At 37.8% G+C, this 19,047-nt stretch overlaps 1 protein-coding gene across 1 annotated transcript in view; it reads right to left on the bottom strand.

Annotated features, from left to right (window-relative positions):
* HTT (huntingtin) overlaps positions 1 to 19,047 on the bottom strand; it is a gene marked incomplete at its 5' end in the record, with an annotated part of 69,433 nt that overhangs the window by 18,721 nt on the left and 31,665 nt on the right. Inside the window, 15 exons of the mRNA XM_009075182.1 lie at positions 644 to 782; positions 1,997 to 2,073; positions 2,836 to 3,012; positions 4,464 to 4,643; positions 4,936 to 5,077; positions 6,072 to 6,279; positions 9,446 to 9,588; positions 10,492 to 10,730; positions 11,260 to 11,382; positions 13,500 to 13,616; positions 15,589 to 15,725; positions 16,367 to 16,515; positions 17,269 to 17,324; positions 18,237 to 18,398; positions 18,531 to 18,609. Coding sequence (XP_009073430.1) covers positions 644 to 782; positions 1,997 to 2,073; positions 2,836 to 3,012; positions 4,464 to 4,643; positions 4,936 to 5,077; positions 6,072 to 6,279; positions 9,446 to 9,588; positions 10,492 to 10,730; positions 11,260 to 11,382; positions 13,500 to 13,616; positions 15,589 to 15,725; positions 16,367 to 16,515; positions 17,269 to 17,324; positions 18,237 to 18,398; positions 18,531 to 18,609 — 2,128 coding nt within the window. The remainder of the gene's footprint in view (positions 1 to 643; positions 783 to 1,996; positions 2,074 to 2,835; positions 3,013 to 4,463; positions 4,644 to 4,935; positions 5,078 to 6,071; positions 6,280 to 9,445; positions 9,589 to 10,491; positions 10,731 to 11,259; positions 11,383 to 13,499; positions 13,617 to 15,588; positions 15,726 to 16,366; positions 16,516 to 17,268; positions 17,325 to 18,236; positions 18,399 to 18,530; positions 18,610 to 19,047) is intronic.

Below are 19,047 nucleotides of genomic sequence, written 5' to 3'. Positions count from 1 at the left end.
AAACTGCCAGCTAATCAAATAATTTCTGCCATGTCAACTACATATGTTTCCTATTACTATCTATCATCGTAGGACACGGAGGAATGAAACGGAGAAATCATCTGTACCATGGGACAAACTGAAAAATAGGAAGACACAGGACCCAAAAGACTTGCTGTTAGTCTCCCAACCCACCTGGAAATAAACACATCTAAGCAAGTGAAAGACAGAAACAGTTAAGCATTCATGATTTTCTCTGAAAGCAATTTAAGGCTGAGAAGGGAAAACTAGACAGGTAATGCTTAATTTTCAAGAGACAACCAGTAACTTTCAGCAAATGAATGAAACTAATTACTGTAGTAAGCACATCAAGAAAACAAGATTATCTGTCTCTACTGAACCTTGTATAAACCATTTCATTAAAGTTATGCAAAGAAACAAAACTTGCACTGTCAATATAACAAACATCTATGCATGTGCTAATTATCCATCCCAATTCATCAGCCAACACACACAAAATTAATCAACGATCTATATTTGAGATACATTGACAATTCTGAGAACATTAACAGCACCGTAAAAATAAGCTGCATTTAAATATTTCGTAACGAGTAAAGCTTGTTCATAGCCAAAGCATTTTTAGTGACTCTAAATATAATCTTACTTTGTCTAGAATTACATTCTCTAAAGCTGGTTGGTCTTCTCCATCTAGTGGGTGTGAGGTCACCAGAGGGGAAGGACTAGCTGTGTCTGGTGCTACCATAAGACGAAACCTATCCAAGAGCGAGTAAAGTCTTTGGTGCCTGAAAACAGAAGAACACGTCAGCAGAGAGCTAACTTAGTTGTGTAAATAATTTAGAAATCGAAAGACATCCAGTGAGTCAATTCCAATCCTGGACAAGAAAAGCAGCAGGGACTTCAGTTTTTTGTTGGATATATGCAATCACAGGATGCAAAATTGCAAATTTCTCCAGCAAATGAACTGAACACTACCAACAATAAAAATTCCAATTTCATTTAGTTAAAAATTAACATATTGAAGCATAAAATGCAAACTTCAGTTTTCCTTATGCAGTAAATCTTTTTAATGAATAAGAAGAATCAAAGTTAGTACAGATTATTTGATTGCAGACAAATACATTCCACCAAATGAACCTACTAAAACTGTACTTTGAAATATATATATATAATGTATATATCAAGAATTCCAGTTTGTGGATTTGTGTCAGTGATTTCTTTTTTGGTAGGTGTTCTTTTGTTTGTTTGGGGTTTTTTTAATTCCATTACTGCTATCTTGAACAGAACTTGTACAAAGTAATTTTTGAGATTTTTTTTTCCTAAATTCAAATGTAACACTACCTACAAAGGCACGTTACCATTATCTGCTGCAGTCTTGGGTTTTAGGCTCTTTCCCCCTACTTCTTTCTTATTTCAGTCAACAGATACTAACCTCAAACAGCAATGACATCTAGAGGAGTAAATTAATATCTTTGCAACATCAAATAAAGCTTTTTCAGAAACTGAATAATTTGCTCCTTTTCATAACAGCAATTTAAACACATAGAAGACTAAACAATTGCCTGTAGGAAAAAAACCCAAACCAAAGCAACAAAACCCAAGACCACCTGGCTTGGACTCACAATATTCTGCAAAAGTTTGAGATAATAAAAGTTGGGGGTTTTTTAATATAGATTTCGTCAAGAAATTAAATTGTGGATGCTGTCTCTCAAAAGTTAAATACTGAGTGGGATGCAGGAGAGAGAATTTGATGCTTTCAAGCCTGTAGCTTAATTCTTAAGTTTATTGCAAATTCAACACCACCAACTCAACTGTGATTGTGTCAGAATATGCCAGCAGCTTATGAGAGACTTTACTCCTGTTTTACCTCCAAAAAGGAGCCACTACCTAATCTTTAAGAGAAAACCCAAATGTAGGAAAACTGAGTTAGCATAATTAATACTAGAACATGATTTAGTTTGATATTTTAACACTTATTGGTATTATTGGTATCACTTACCTTGCTGCTAATCCACTGTTTTGAAGGTACTCCTGAATTCTATCCAGTTCTTCAACTGGTAACTGTGCAATGCTGTTCTGTAGAAAAAGCCACAAGAATTTTACATGACAGAAATACGTAAAATCCCAATAGATACTTTTAGCAGATTAAGAAAATTATAGGCAGCTAAAGTGAAATTGTGTGCAGTTTTGGTGCCCTCAGTACAAGGAGGACATGTAACTGTTGGAGCAAGTCCAGAGGAGGCCACAAAGTTGATAAGAGGACTGGAGCATCTCCCCTGTGAGGACAGGCTGAGGGAGTTGGGGCTGTTCAGCCTGGAGAAGAAAAGACTCCACGGAGACCTTATATCAACTTTTCAGTATCTGTAGGGTTTACAAGGGAGCTGGAGAGGGACTCTTGGTTAGGAACTGCAGTCATAGGACAAGGGGTAATGGGTTCGAACTGAAGGAAGGGAACTTTAGGTTAGACATTAGAAAAAGGTTGTTTACTGTGAGGGCAGTGAGACACTGGCACAGGTTGCCCAGGGAGGCTGTGGCTGCCCCAACCCTGGCAGTGTTCAAAGCCAGGCTGGATGAGACCTTGAGCAACCTGCTCTGGTGGGAGGTGTCCCTGCCCAGGGTAGGGGATTGGGACTAGATGACCTCTAAGGTCCATTCCAACCTCCAAAACTCTAGGATTCTATGAAATGTAAACACTCACATATCTATATGTGAAATCAAAACATTCTGTTCCAATGAAATCACTTACACATCACATGCTTCTGTACTTTATAGCATTACACTTGATCATACTGCTAGCACTGCCCAATATTATTTCCAAACGGATGGATTTATCTTTACCTGCAAAGTTGCAGCCAGCAGCATTTCCACCCGACGGCAAGCCAGTGTGTCAACCATGCGCGCGAGCACTCGGAACGGCGTGCACAGCAGCTTATCCACATACAGTGTTAACACAGCCCCAGACTGGCTGAGGTGTATTCCCTCTAAGCACTGTAAAGTCTTCTTCAGAGTTGTGGGCTAGATGTTGAAGCGAAACGAGACAGAAAAACAGACAAAAAAGGACAATCAATTGGAATACTAAGATCTTAAAGCTAGAGGGAAAGGTGTAGATAAAAAACTAGACCAGAATATAGCTGATCAATATAATCCTCTGTATGTGATAGGTTAGAGTTAGTGGGTTATTTAATTAATATGAGCACTAAGTTGTTTGATGTGCAACTGTAAAAGGTTACTCTTACAAAGAGTAAGCAAAAAGTAGGGAGGAAATCTTTTAGGAGGAAAAAGCTAGAGACTATGTGAAATTGCAAAAAGCTTTGAAAACAGTGAGAAGCTTCAACTCTGGCTGGAAGGAGGCAGGAACATGAGACAAGAGATAGTACAGAAATCCAGATAAGCATTAGGGATTTTTTTAAGCACATGCTCAATCATAAAACCAGCAATAGCTACTCATAATTAAAAGAGTCTGCAGAGAGTTTTTAAAATTTCTTTTACTAAAAAACATGAGCCCCAATTCCGCTCTGATAATCGAAAAGGAAAAACACTACCTAGTTTGAAACATGAAACCAGTCTTGTTTTAGAGCAGATTGTAAATATCAGACATTTTAGTTTTACTGACTTTTGTGATAATCACCAAACATTTCACCGAATAGCTACATCTCTGATTTAGCTCAGTTCGTTCTATTGATACTCAGATCCTGAAGCCCAGATCAACGTCACCTACCTTTGAAGTGTTTTACTCACATGCCTAAAGCACTAAAGCAGTTGCACAAAATTTGCAGAGAATGGGAAGAGACAGGAAACTTTACTGAGGCTACTCAGGGTGCAGGTGGCATCTCCCATGATTATCTCTAGAGAAAGCTCAGCAAATGACATTTCCCATCTAGTGAGTTCCCACAATGAAGAGAATGCATAGAACCTTACACCCCTCTAAAACATCATCTGCTTTGAATTTGAAAACTGAAATAATCAACAGAAATCATACTCTGAATTCCTGGTAAGTTTCCCCTCACCAAGAGGCTACAACTTTTGAGATAGATCAATGGGGAAGTATTAAGCTTTCAAGCCATTTTCCTACTGTCAAGGCCTACGAAAACTGACTGGTTCCTACTCCTGCCTCTGCCATTAGTAGCTTGTTATTTATACTACCAAGGCACTGAAATCAGAGACAAAATTTACAGCTTTAATTTACCCTTCAGGTATTGCTTATGTAGGGATAATACTCAGGAACAAAGTAAAGCAGCTTAACCCTCTCCACTTGAATTCATACATTTGATGGACTGGAACACCTCTGATGCTGAAGTTGCTAATACAAGGTTTGCTGCTTGCATTTTTAAACAAGTGGCTTTAAAAACAAAATTATAAATTGATAAATGACCCAGAAATGTCAGACTTTGCATACTTATCAGTTCAACTTATGCTAAAATGTAAGCAATTTTAGTCTTTACGAGAAGTCAAAAAGTTGAACTTACAGCTGCAAGATTCTCACACCGTGACTGAATGGCCTGGATGAAGAGACCACTGGCTGCTGAATTCCTGTGAACAGCACTGATAAAGTCTTGTACTGGAGGCTCATGGGACAGATTAATCAAGTCTTGAACATGATTCACAATAAGCCAGGTCAGGTGTTCTGAATCATGTAGGTTTTGACACTAAGGGGAAAAAATTCAAATCTGATTCCAGTAACACCTAAGTTAAGATTTTGGTTACTAAACATGACACAACATACAGTTTCTCATACACAATTCTGGAAGTTATTTTGAAATGGTAGCATAAAGTGTCTATATTTTAACATCATCGTCCTTATTTTTATGTAATAAAATTTCCAAACGCTTTTGATTTTGTTGCAAATTAAGACAGAGTCAGTTAACCAGTAGTAAATGACTACCAGCATAATAAAATAACTCAAAACTATAGTTATAAAAGTCCTAATTCAAAACTTACAACATAGTCACAAAAAAGAATGAGTGCTCCTCTTCTCACTATCTCTCGATTGCACATGCCACGTTTAGATTCCAGATCTGACTCGTCACTGTCTCCAGATATATGAGGGCTAAGCAATTTTGTAGTAGAAAGGCTGTGTCTCCTGCAAGAAGTACATTTTATTTTGTTACTATTTTCTTACCATATGTTCTTAGTATGGTACTGGAACATTAACTACTGAACTGTTTGGAATATCCTACAATGTCCTTACGTAATATACATTTCCTTATAAACTCCAGTCAAACATGACACTGCTTTGAAGCAGACACTTTGCTTTCCACCAGATCTTCAGTTTTTAACAACTGCAGTATGGCTTATTACTTCTTTGGACAGTCTAGAGAGCTAAAGGGGTTATTTAAAAACCCCCACAGGCTATTTCATCTCTGGCAGGATAACAGAACATGCTACTGTATTTTCTTCACAAGCCAAGCCAGTGTTCTTGAGCACTCAGCGTAGTGTCAGATTGAAAGTGATGCCCAACACAAAAAAAGAGAGGTGGTATTGGTAAATAAATAAAAAAAAAAGAGAGAACTGCTACAAATCACAAATGTCACCTTAGTCATTTTAGTTCACAGAATCATTAAGGTTACAAAAGACCTCCAGGATCATCAAATCTCAATCCACTGAGAACAGACAGACCCACAGTTACAGTTCTAGATATACTGATCAGATTGTATTTTCACAAACACAACAGTGTCATCTGCACCACACAGTTATTTGCTAGAAGGTGAAATAAGAGTTCTCCATAAAAACATGCAACACTGACTACTTTGCTATAATTATTTCCATACTTTGAACGACAGGTAGCACACAGAGGAAACTTTCTTGCCTTAGAAGTGGTGAGATAACCTGGCAGCTCTTTTGAGGAACAACTGAGTGCAGGACCTATTTCCTTAGTTTGAAAGTCGTATCAATACCAGAAGAGTCAACACATATATATGGAAAGTAAATGCAGAACTGCATTTCAGAATCTAAATACCATTCCATGGGCTGACAGGCTTGGCAGAAAGAAGCTAGATTGTTTTAATATGATTTTAGCAAATAAAATTATATGAGACACAGTACTACTACTATTAGAGAACAAAACCAAATCTTACTTTGGGGTTTGATGAACTTCTGACCACCAGTTGTAATTGGTATAATTGACAAGAAGTAGAATTTGACACCAGAGGAGAACTAAGGAAGGATGTGTGGGAATCATGGACTGAACAAGGTCACTCAAACTTTCAAGAGTATAGAAACTACCATCAGCTCCATCTCCTGTAAAAAGTCTGGTAGCTGCAGCTGTGATTCTTCTAAACATCCCTGAAAACAATAAAAGCATGTTAGAGTAACTATGCTCTAGTCTGAATTCTCAAGTCTTAAAATTATCCAGGGTAAAATTCCTGCAAGAAAGATATATATCTTAAGTGGTTTTATAAATTCAAGGCAAGTTATGGAGTATGCCCAAGGACAGTGTATAAACCAGAAAAGGCCACTTCTCAGACCCAAATAATGCCTTAGGTAGGTTTCATTACAATTCTAGTTCATCTGATACATCAAAACCTTTATTAAATTTGAAACTGTCAACTGCAGACCAGGATTTTTTCATTTGCTTATTAGAACACAGATGTTCTAATTTAGAACCACGATCCAACTACTACTCTACATGCTAAGGAAGAACACTTACAAGTATCCTGCTTCAGAGGATTGCTTTCCAAAGTCTTAGTTGAAACTAAATTTATACTCTTTCATCCAATTTCTAAAGTGCAAAAAGCAAATGTCTTTGCCACTACATTGAACACTCAGTACAAACACAGAATTTTTTCTGATCTGCTGATTTTATGTTCAAACACCAAAAAGAATGGTGGGAAAACAGGAAACATGAAAAGGGTGGGAAACCAAGGAAAGTTGTCTAAAGGTATAGGACTTTGAGTTTCTATGAGAAGATAAGATCAGGGAAAGAAGTTTTTTTTCAGAATGAGTTAGAAACTAAGAGTTAATCAGAATAATGAAGGAAATCTGCAGTGGTGCTTGCTTGCCTGGCCAGATATACAGAAGAATGAAGCTGTAAATTCCACAGCCATGTGGACCAGTTTAAGCTGCCCCCAGGACTGATAAATACACAATGTAAATAGCAAAGAATGGGAAAAATAATCGAGTCTCAACACTCTGGTTCCACTTACTAGCAAACCCGTGCTAGCACCATTTCCAGCTTCCTGCATTTGCAGAAACTGCACCATCTAGTGACTTCCTACAGCCAGGAAAGCCACTGCATGCTCATCTTTTCACTTGGTCTATGCCTGCTATTTCTACTAAGTAGCACACTGAAAATGGTAATTTATAATCTAGTAGCTTCCTATAGTTGAATACACAGGAGCCAGCGATGCTCACACTTAAAAAAACCTGTAACAGGGGAGAAGACAAAACATCCAAACAGAACAGTGGTTAAAAATGACAGAACACAGTCAGTGTTGCCAGACACAAGTTGCCATAAGCTACACCTGTAGTTAGGAAAATATAACTTAAAGAGAAAAGAATTATAGAGGTTTTAACTGAACAAAAGTATTACAAAATCAGGCACTTAGTTAATCCTAAACAACAGTGTTACTACATGAAAATACAGTCCAGGTGTGTGAACAACTTTTCTTCCACTCTGTTATACCACGTAAGTACCAGTAGTAGTTATACCTTGTTTATAGCTTCACATTAAATTAATTTCTAGAGATCGTGTGACACACATATCCCAGTGCTCTGCATCAGCATCTTCATATTTAATTTTAATTTTGCATGAAAATTTCTATGTCATTCCTGGCAAGACTCACAGTGCAGCCTGGAGGGCAAACACTGCAGCAGAACTAGTTGAGCCTTCCCTTTTCATTATCCCCAGCTCCCACTGTGGAAGAAGCCACTACCCTGATTTCAATCACCAGCCTGATTTTCTGATTTCATTGCTCCTGGCCTGATGTCATTTAATCACTTATTCCAAAGCACCTTGGCATAAGCTGTTATAGTATTTGTTTGAAATGCTTCTCCAAACCAAAAATCAATAGTATAAACTGTTATTACTGTAACAGACACATGAGAAGAGAGCTGTCACTCACTACACCCAGAGTTCTGTGCCCTAATGCACACTTAAAACGAAGATCAAGGAAAGCTCTGGTAACTATCACCACATTCTGTGCCTCTTCATGCACAGTCTTGGAGTCTTTGCACCAAGAATCGAGGTTTGGAGGGTTCCATTTCTTAAGCCAAAGCTCTCTCTTGACAAGTCAAAATATAAAACAGGCTCCACCACAGCTGCACAAACTCTCAAAATATAACTCAATTGGTTTCCCACTCACTTTTCCACCTGTTAGTGACACTGAAGACAAGGACTGAAGCTACTGAAAGTTGAAGCAAGACAACACAGAAGCTTTGAGCTTCAATAGAGAACTAGTTGAAGACCCAGAATACATCCACCTGCACTTTAACTCTACATCTACAATACTTGTATCAGCAAGAAGCAATGACACGAACAGAACTAAGTTTTTCCCTCAAGGAAGGACTTGAGCTGAACTCTGTAGGAAGAGGTTCAAAAGAAAAAAAGATGAGAGGTTGTTCAGATACAATGGAGCACTGAACTAAGCTAAATGTCTAACAACATGCATGTACTTTTTTGTTGTTCACATCTGCTAAGGAATGAAGTACTTGAAGTCCCATTTTACAGACTGAGGCAATGGAATGCAGAGTTCCTTGTGCCATATCTGCAACGAAGGCTATGAAGAACCAAGGACCTGTGCCAAGACCTTTTAAATTACAGACAACTACAGCAATCCAAGGTTGCATTTCACTGCAGGATGAAAATCAGAAGGCAAAAAGGGCAGTCATAGTAACAGAAGAATAAAAGAAAGAAAAAGCAGTGCCACTATTAGGAAAATAAGACTAAGGAGTCAGGTTAAGGACTAAGGAATTACCAAAGGGCCAGAGACTGGGTATCCAGCAGAAGACACCTAAGGCAAAATGAAGAATGGAGCTCAAGAGCAGTTAGCTGAAACAGTGCTACTTTTCCTATTTTTCAGGGTGTTTTTTTTCAGTTTGTTGGATATGTTTTTACCAATTATGGCAAAATCCAGAAACCTTGTCATAAGTCTGATGAACCAGAACTCAGTATTAGGTACGAACATGCCCACCAACCTCCAAACTGAGAAAAACCATGATTAACTATGGCCACAAATTTGAAATGCTTTGCATTTTTGGACTAGAAAATTCTGAACAGTTACAAGGAGAGATGAAAAGTAACTGGTTTTTGTTCCTCAAAGAGAGGAAATGTGAAAAATGTGCTCTGCATGCATGAGCACAAAGTTTGGGAAGTTCTTTACATGGAATAACAAAACTTCTTCAGCACCTACATATTCTTTCTCAGTGGTTAAATGCATTCAGCAGTTGCCTTAGAATTGAAAAACCACTCTGCCACTGCATGCTACTCCATGGGCAATGTTTCAAGTATTACCTGATTTGAAGATATGTATCAAGCACATAAGCAGTGTGCCCAGCTCCTGGCAGTAGAAAGTATGTTGCTGCTCATTCATGTCCACCTTCAATTGCTTGGTAACAATATCTTCCAGTAGAATGCCAAGCAGTTGTAATAAGAACCTTGAAAAAAACACATATACAATCAACAGGAAAGCTACCAATGCAACACCTTTCAGAACAAGATGAGGTTTGCCTATGAAATGGGGCAATGGGTGGTGTCTAAAGAAGCACCAAACAGGGCATTTGAGGAAAGCCATCCTTGTCTCTGGCCATAACCACTATCCCATTACTTATATCACTGCTGTTGGACATAAGGACACAGTACAGGACCCCAGAAGCCCTTTTTCCCTCTACTCATCACCCTCACAGGGAGCTGAATGACAAGAAACAGCATTCTATTCCTACCTGAAGTTCCATACTTGAGTAAAAAACATAAACAAATAGCTATTTCAAAAGCTTCCCACCACATTAAAACATAATGCCTTAATGACAAACTTATGTCAACATAACACCACTGCCATCTCCCCATGCTTCTTTTGCCTGAAGTTTGTCACTCTCTGAGGATATCAACATGGGATGCTAAATAGACAAAGTCAGCTCTTGAAAAAACAGGAAAAATAGAGCAGGACTAACTTAGTAGATTCGAATCCATCTGCTGCTAAGTTCTGAGTAGAGAACCTGAGCTTCTACTTAAGGGGATGACTTGTTTTTTAGTCCCTACACAGAGAGGAAGGAAAGGGTTAAGCAGTTTTTTGACCTGATTTTAAAAATCCAGGATTCACCCATTTTAACAGCTCCATTAGGTCCTCTACTTGCGTTGAGAAGAGGTAACAGAACAGTCCAAAGTCCTTACTAAAAAACACTCAACTTCTCCATTCCTGTCCATCCCATTATTCTTTCCTCCACACACACTTGTCCCATATCAACTTACTAACAAACTTCATTCTTATCAGATAACAGTTCTATAAATGTTATCTATTGCACAATGTATTTGTGACTTCTCAGATTTGAGGGACAACATACCTAGAGAATGTCTCTTCAGGCAGATATTTGGCCTGTTTAGCCTCAGTGCGATCCTCTGGTGCAGACACATTATTTTCTCCACGTCTCAGTCTGTCAATTGCTTGACATGAAATCAAATAAGGTGAGAAGGAAAGCTCTTGTATACGGGACAGAACGATGTCTTCTGTTGACTGTGAAATCAGAACTCGAAGGATAGCTAAAATTCCAGAAATCCACAGCTGGACAGTGCTCACTGATGCCTAACACAAATACAAAAATAGAGAAGATTCAATACCTTTGAAGCTAAACACCACAAGAACATATTTTTCAAATTAACATTTTCATTAATTGGTAAAAAATCAGCCCCTTTAGAGAATGAAGCAAGCAAGAAATAACTTGTAAGTTCAGATCTTCCAAAATGTGATTCTTGTGGTAGCTGTCAAGCTCATATTCACACCTCGCTGAACAAACAACTATGAAAAGGTACAAACACTTGTGTAAGAAAAATGGGATTTACGTGTTAAATTGCATTCGATAATTTATTATAACATTACCTTTCTCTATATTCCTGGTCCTCAAAATACAAAATGAAGGCAAGTAATCCATAAGCAGAACATTCCTGTATAAAACGCTCCCAGTTGGTAAATTTTATCAGTTCTAACCAATATGTTCACAAAATTTGCTGCAGGTGTTTTAACACCACACAGCAAATAATTAAAGAGAAACATAGGCTCTTTCGTTTTGCATGAAAGACACCAGATTCTCTCTTCTCTAAAAACAATTGCTTACCATTGTTTTAGGAGTAACAAACATACTCCTTAAGAGCATGTCCACAGGGCGAAGGGATGAAGGAGCCAAAATCTCAAACAAGGTGTTCAATACTCCCAGAGCTTCATGAGAGTCTATGTGCATCTGTCAAAGGAAAACACAAAACTGATGATTTGTAACTATCCACTAACTTCAACACAAAATTACCAGTTCAGGTTTTAAACATTTCTGACCACCTGTGTGTAATAAAGCTGTTCTTTACAGTACAAAATTCAGAGCAACCCAAAGCTATGAAATGTAAATGAAAGTTTCACTGCAGACACTGCACAGGAGTTCTGAGAACATGGACAAAAATCTATCATATGAAATCCAATATACACACAACATATATTTGATTAGGAGAAATATCCCTTATTCAGAGAATGAGACCAGAAGCCTGACTTGTCATAAAATTTAAAAACTTTTCTCCTCCCTGCACATCCTACCAGGCATATTTATAGAGAGGAATGCTGGTCATGAATAAACTTATGCAGGTAACTAGGAGGGAAAAAAACTCTCTTAATCATCAGGAAACCAAACAGCTACATTGGTATTAAAGCAACAGAGGTAGGGCAGCTTACTTGAACAGATTTTAAGGTAAATTATAAAACAATCAGTTGCAAAAAGCAAAGGACAAGACTAGAAACCTGGAGGAGCTTATCCTGCTTACATATCTTGACAGGTGAGCACGTGCACAGATTGATACAAACCAACAGCAATTCCAATTTGTTTTGCTAAAAAACTGTTGTCTGATCCACAATAACTGCCCACTCTCCCCAGCCATAAGATCTCATGGGAGTGGGGAAGTGCCATCATGGAGCAAAGAACATTCAGGGCACAATTTCACCAGTTCTACTTTTTATCCTTGATGTAAGTGTTTCTAATTCCAGGAAAGCTGTATCAAAGACAAGTCCTCTGTTACTTAGGGAGCAGCACTGAAAATCTTTCTTCTGAAAAAGAGTTGTCTTTACTTCCCAGATAGAAAAGGTCAACTCTCCTTCCCCAGTGTGCAGTCCAGTAAGAGAAACACGCACGCACTAGAGGGAGCCCAGCAGAAAGATACATGGATGGTTACTGGCTTGGAGCATGTGTCATACAAGTCATAGCTGAGATTGTTCACTCTGGAGGAGGCTCAGGGTGATCTTAATCAGTGTACAAGTATCTGACTAGGGGAAGCACGAAGAAGAGATGATCCAAGTACAGAAGCAAGATCCAGAATCTTTTCAGCAGTATCCAGTACCAGGACGAAAGGCAACAGGCACAAGTTGAAATACAGAAAATTCCATTTAAATACATTTTTTATTTATAAAGAAGCCAGGCAAAAAAAAAAAAAAAGCCCAAAAAGCCAACCACATCCTGGGCTGCATCAAAAGTAGCAGCCAGCAGGCTAAGGGGAGGGGATTCTGCCCCTCCTCTCTGCTTTTGTGAGATCCCAGTGCTGGGTCCAGCTCTCAGGTCCCCAACAAAAGGAGGATGTGGCCTTGCTGCGGCAAGATCAGATTCCATGAAGATGCTCAGAGGGCTGGAGCATCTATCCCGTAGAGATGGGCTGAGAGAGTTGGGGCTGTTCAGCCTGGAGAAGAGAAGGCTCCAGAGAGAACATAGAGCCCTTCTAGTACCTGAAGGAAACCTACAAGAAACCTGGAGAGGGACTTTTCACAGGGGCAGGGAAGTGATACAATAAGGGGTAATGGCTTTATATTGAAAGAAGGTGGATTTACTCTAGACATTAGGATAAAATTCTTTACTATGAGGGTGGTGAGGCACTGGAACAGGTTGCTCAGAGAAGCTGTGGATGCCCCAATCCCTGGAATTGTTGACGGCCAGGTTGGATGGGGCTTTGAGTAACCTGGTCTGCAATTAGACCCATTGTGGCTATGAAAAAATTAATTTTGACATTCTATAAAACATGGGACAATCTTCAGGCCATTTAACAAGCACTCTTATATAATCATGTATCTAAGAGAAGTAGAATAAGCTTCCTCTGGAAACAAATCTCAATCATATTGCACATCCTTCATGCATTTAAACATGAACTTCATTACTTCAAAAACTTAATTTACCTTGCAGTAATTGTTTTTTCCAGATATGGCAACCACAATCTCAAGAAAATCTGTCTTCACATAAAAAATAAATAAATCAACTACCCAAAGCCATTATTGGTACATGTATTATAGGAACTATTTCAGATGTTTATAGATTTAAAGCAATCATATAATCACCTGCTGCTTTGCAAGCATTGGGAGAATAATGTCAGCTATTTGCCGGGACAATCTCTTCCATTTGTCTTCGTTTTCTTTATGACATTGTTGCAATACTAAGATGAACATTTCTAGTACCTGAGGAAAAATCCAAAAGAATGTAAGTGGACACTCAAAGTAACAGCAAACATTCAAGTAATACCATACTGGGAAAAATATTACTGTTTCTACCATCTTCCAAAAAGCCAACAGGAACAAAAAAACAAACCACAAGAGAAATCAAACAACATTTTTAAAACCCCATTTTCAGGTTAAAAGCTTGTTCTTGATTATGGCTTTGTTGTTGTTTTTCAAGGAATTTTCAAGTTACTTTAATAAACTAGAAAAAAAATGCTTTCTTGGTCCTTTCTAAATGGGATTTGTCAAAAGACTATTCAAACAACTGCAAAAAAGGATCATAAATCTAAATGCAGCATTAGTTAACAAAAAGGGGAGGCAGGAAGAGAACAACTTCTCACATGTATACCCTGCCTTTAGCTCTAATAACATTTAAATTTGGTCAAGGAAACAAAACAGACATTTTTATGGAACTCATTCACCTATGTCACTTTCATATAAAGGATTATAGGAAAGCATGTAACAGAGCACATCAAGCAAGGGTCACTTCCAGTAGCCAACTGCATTATGGGTTTGAGGGTTATAGAGACTAAGCCCTGCAGGACAGACAGGCCAAAGACACAACCAGCAGGTATGTTAATATATGGACTGGCAACTGGGACAGAAGAATCTGGCTCAGTAAAACAGAGTACTTGTAAAAGAAATTCAAGTAGTTCAGATTCAGGAAATTCCCAGTGACTTTCTTCCCAAAAAAATCTTTCTCATGAGAGAGGAGAAAGGAGTGAATCTGGGCTGAATGACTTGAATTCTGGAGCTCCATGAGTGGCAGCTACAGTTAAACAGAAAACAGGTAAAGGCTGCAGCTCTTGGAACCCCTCCAGTTCACAGGGACACCAGTGCAGAACATCCCAGCCACAGCCAGGGAGCAACAGAACAGGCCAGGGTTAGTTCACACACACTGCACCAGCAGAACAGGGCAGAAGAATAACTACAAACGGGATGGTGTGGGAAGAGCAGTGCATGGGTGGCCTTTAATAGGTTAAGTGTGTCAGAAGGGGATCTGCTAGCAATTGCAGTACCTTATATAACACAAAGTTATTCACTATTTCACATCATGTGTCTACAGAGTGTCATTTCATATAGTTATATTAGTCATTTTATGATTATAAAACTACAAATTCAAAAGAAAATGTGGATACACAAAATTACCCCAATCTGAACACGCAGTTCTAACAAATTATTTTGACAAGATGTACTGACTTTTTTCCAACTATTCTCAGAAAATACAGTGCTTACATTAGCATACACTAGAATTGCATTTTCACATGATGAAAGGAAAGGCATATTAAGTTTGTTAAGCACCTGAATAAGCAATAAGATCCCATGTTGATCATGTCACTTCTCTTAGAATTACTTTTATGTTTTTCTTTTAAACAAAGTGTGTTGAAGAAAGTCATTGTTATACTCCTACAAGGCAGAAACATGTTTTCCAAACCCATGAGGTCTGGGTCAAAGTAATCAGTGATAACAAATACCTAGTTACCAGTTTCATTACCTTGTTAAAATAAGTGTTATTCAAGATTCTGCTGTTGTACAGCAATACCTAAATCATCTCTATGCAGCATCTTTCCTAATCTTAAACTTGTCTTCTCTTCCATTTTACACCCATTCTTTTAAGTTTCTTTTCTTCCACTAACCTTCTGTTTCTTCTGTCTGCAGAAGTGATCCTAACTAGAAGTTTCCAGTGATTTATGTAGGTTTCATTACAAAATTCTACAGATATGTTACTTAACTTGAAACACTGACTGTAGTGCAGAACCCTTCCCCTATGCTCAAATCTTTGCACTCTCTATGAGGAAAGACATCACACAGAGTCCAAATATTCAAAGCTTGTACAGAAAATCATTAGCATTGCCTGAAGCATTTTTAGCAGTCACAGCAATGTTACCCTTTTATAGACCATAAACAGGGACCCTTTGTCCTCCTTTCTTACCTGATGGTACTGGATAAGTCTCAGCAGCATTGACACTACCACCTCTTTCTGTGTCTCCAACTCTTTGCCAGCATCAGCTTTATTGGTTCCTCTTAACACAAAGAGATCATGAACAATGGGTTGCAGAGCTGGTATTGCTGAAATGGGATGGATTTGTTTTAGCACGAGACAAGTCACTCTTGAACAATGATTTCTTGATCTAACAGTTCAGTTACTAAAAGTAAAATGGGCTTTAGTTTATTAAAGGTATTACCCATACCTAAAAAACCCCCACAAACCCCAAATTTATCAAGTGTAATGATGGCTATCTTCTTACTTCTAGTATAACATTTACATTATGGACACATTTGGCATTCTCACAGAGCTAAAAGAAGATATTTTTATTAAGTATTTCTCAGTAGAATCACTGGAAAATATGAGAGATGTATATACTTAAAGGCTGAAAGTAGAAGGAAGAGAAAGCTGCCTAAAAATTAAAATGAAATCCTTGACTATACTGCTATGTTGAAAACTTATTGCCTAATAAAGACTCAAATAAAAGATTGGTTGCAATTATGTACAGTGCAGAATGTGGGGCAGCAGCGTAAGTAAGGTATAATAAACTTAACTGAGACTTATTTCAGGTATTAAAAATGTAAAAGCTTGTGTCTTTTGGAACAATCAGGATGATTACAGTTTCTACAGCTTAGTAGTCAACACTGTTTTCATTGCTGAACTGTTACTAATACTAGTGTTGGTGCCCTTTTTCCTTTTTAATAAAATTGTTTTGTAGAATTACCATGTGTAACAGCTTTCCTCCCACTGGCCATGATACCATCACACAGCTGAATGATCTTGGGAATTCCAATTATCTGTTTGGAATGGTATCGCTCGTAGGACAGCAACACCAGGAAAAAGAAGATATTAGGAATAATTGCTTCAGACTCTCTGAAAATAAAACAAAACATTAAAGTGTCAAGTTTGAATCCCACAGCTTTGTTCAGTAAAACTCCATCTTTTTACAATCAGTTTTTTTCAGAGTGCGTTGCTCTGCTTCCATACACTATTTCTATAATTTTTCTGCAGTTCTGTACTGTGGGTTTTTTTCAAGAGATTTCTTTCAAGCTTTGACTATTATACTTACTAATACTATAATGTGCTATCTATTGCACAGGACACACATTGGAGTATTTCTGTAGAAGATCCAGAGAGCAGAAAACCAACTTATCTCTTCAGATAAACTCAAGTGTGAGAAAAAACCAGAAGTAACTGACAATAATTATGATCTATTAGGTACTATACAAAGTGCACCAGGAGACCAGAATGCACACAGATTCACTGAATCCACAATAGGTAGTAGCTCTCCCTTAAGCCATTGAATCTAGCAATTAAATGATTCCTAAAAGAACAGCTTTGGTGGGGGGTTCCAAACGAATGGTTTTACAACACCAAAATGGAGAAACAGAACAATACAGTTCCAGATTACTTTTCTCCATGCTACTTCCTGACTTCTTCAATCACATGAAACCTACATCATCTAAAAGGGACCACTGGAGCCAGAGAACAAACAAGCACATTGCTTTGAAGGCAACTCTCCTTTTCTCATAAGGCACAAATACCCAGCAAAACTAATCACTACTTGCTTCAGAATAAGACAGTTGTAAACCCACAGTGTTCAAAGGATCTCTGCAAATTTCATACCTGAACTGTCCTACTTCAATGTATTCAAACTGCTTTAGCACAAATCCAATGAACACCTGAAGAGAGAATAAAGCATGCAACAGAACAGAGACATTAATTCCCATTTGAAACTATTCTGACAGTTATAGACAAGCACTGAAAATCATTTACACTTACAGTTCACTCTAAAATGTTACAAAATGTTCCCTCTACAGTTACAGAAGATGAAGAGTCCTGTTTGATGTGACAGCTTACTGTTTTTATGAACTTAGGCCACGTTTCACCTATAGTCTGTACATTTTTAAGTATCACTTTCACTCATGTAACACACTTTTTGAGGCACTGTAGTCAAGCAGTTCAGAATCAACCAAAAATCTGGCTCTAAACAAAGATAAAATCCAAAGTATTTAGGTATTAACAAGAATTATCTCTCTATGAGCCTACAGAAAAGTTACGTATTGCAAGTCACATGAGTTTATAAACCCCAAAATACTGCAGTAAATAAAACACTTGTAAGGAAACCACTTAAATTTTATGTTATAAATTTACTGTTATATGGGCAATCACACAGACTACTGGATTTGCCACTAGCTTCCCTCTGCTGTCACTAACATCAAATAGTAGTTGTCAATGCTGATGCTCATTATCAGTCACAAGGAAATTCATATTCTCAGTATAAAAAGGAGCAAAATGAAGTTTTATTTAACAATACTGATTGCACTGGCCACATCATCTTATTCCTAAAGTCAATCTGATGAAGAGTTTTTGCAGAACTCACAGTAATTTATATGCAAAAAAACCCAGAAATCTGAAGCTCTTTGTGGCTGGGGGGAAATGGAGCATCACCCTCCTTTAAAAATCTTTGCTTTCACCTATAGTACAATGATGGGATTGTGGGAAGTACTTTTCCTGCAAACGTTAACCCTGCTGGGGAGATCCCTGTATTTTAATAGTTTTTTTCCAATTTGCAAACGTGGTGATGTACCAACCTGATCTGAATCCAGAAGGCAGTAGTTAACTCGTAGCTGAACCAGTTGAGCAAGCAAGTCTAGGACTTGTCTCTGCAGCTGTACCGATGTTGTTGTTGTGTATTGTTTCAATGCTTTTATGACAAGGGGTTCAAATAAACGAATGTGATTGTGAATAGCATTCTGTAATAGAGAGATTTTAAAGTAATCTAACATCTGAACAGGTCTCTGATTCAAAACCAAATTAGTTTTAAAAGGAGGAAAGTATTTTAAATCTAAGGTACAGCTCTTTCAGGAGAACATGGATACAAGTACCTTATCAGCACGATGTTTTGCTGCACTGGTAATGTTAGTTTTCACCTGGGTAGAAACTTTCTGCAGCACATCAAACCATCTGTTACAAAAAAACAAAAAAAACCCCACAGAGATTAAAAGGAAGAACAAGCACACTGTTCTTAGACACATACTGTTTTGCAATGCCAACTTTGCTTAATCTGCTTAACTGCTTCAAGAATTAAGAGACAACCTACAAAACATCTTTATCAGAACACATTTCTAGACAACAAACATGTAGTAAAGAAAGAATTTCTGGTCTTTCCTTAGTAATCCTTCTGCCTTTCCTTTAAAGACTATTGAACATTTGCTGTAATAAGCAGATCAATTAAATACTTTTGAATACAAGCATTTAAAACTATTATGCTTTTAAAAAACTTCAGTGATATCCATTTTAATGATTTAGCTTTGCTTTGGAAAACATGTTAGTCATAATTGCAAGACAAATTACTCTGCTTAAGTCTGAAATTTCAAGTTACATAGCTCCCCATGATACTTG

The sequence above is a fragment of the Acanthisitta chloris genome, unplaced genomic scaffold (genome assembly GCF_000695815.1).
Source record: "Acanthisitta chloris isolate BGI_N310 unplaced genomic scaffold, ASM69581v1 scaffold1405, whole genome shotgun sequence".
In the NCBI taxonomy this organism is placed as follows: domain Eukaryota; kingdom Metazoa; phylum Chordata; class Aves; order Passeriformes; family Acanthisittidae; genus Acanthisitta; species Acanthisitta chloris.
Note: the sequence above shows the minus strand (reverse complement) of the source record. Positions and strands in the feature narration are given on the sequence as shown.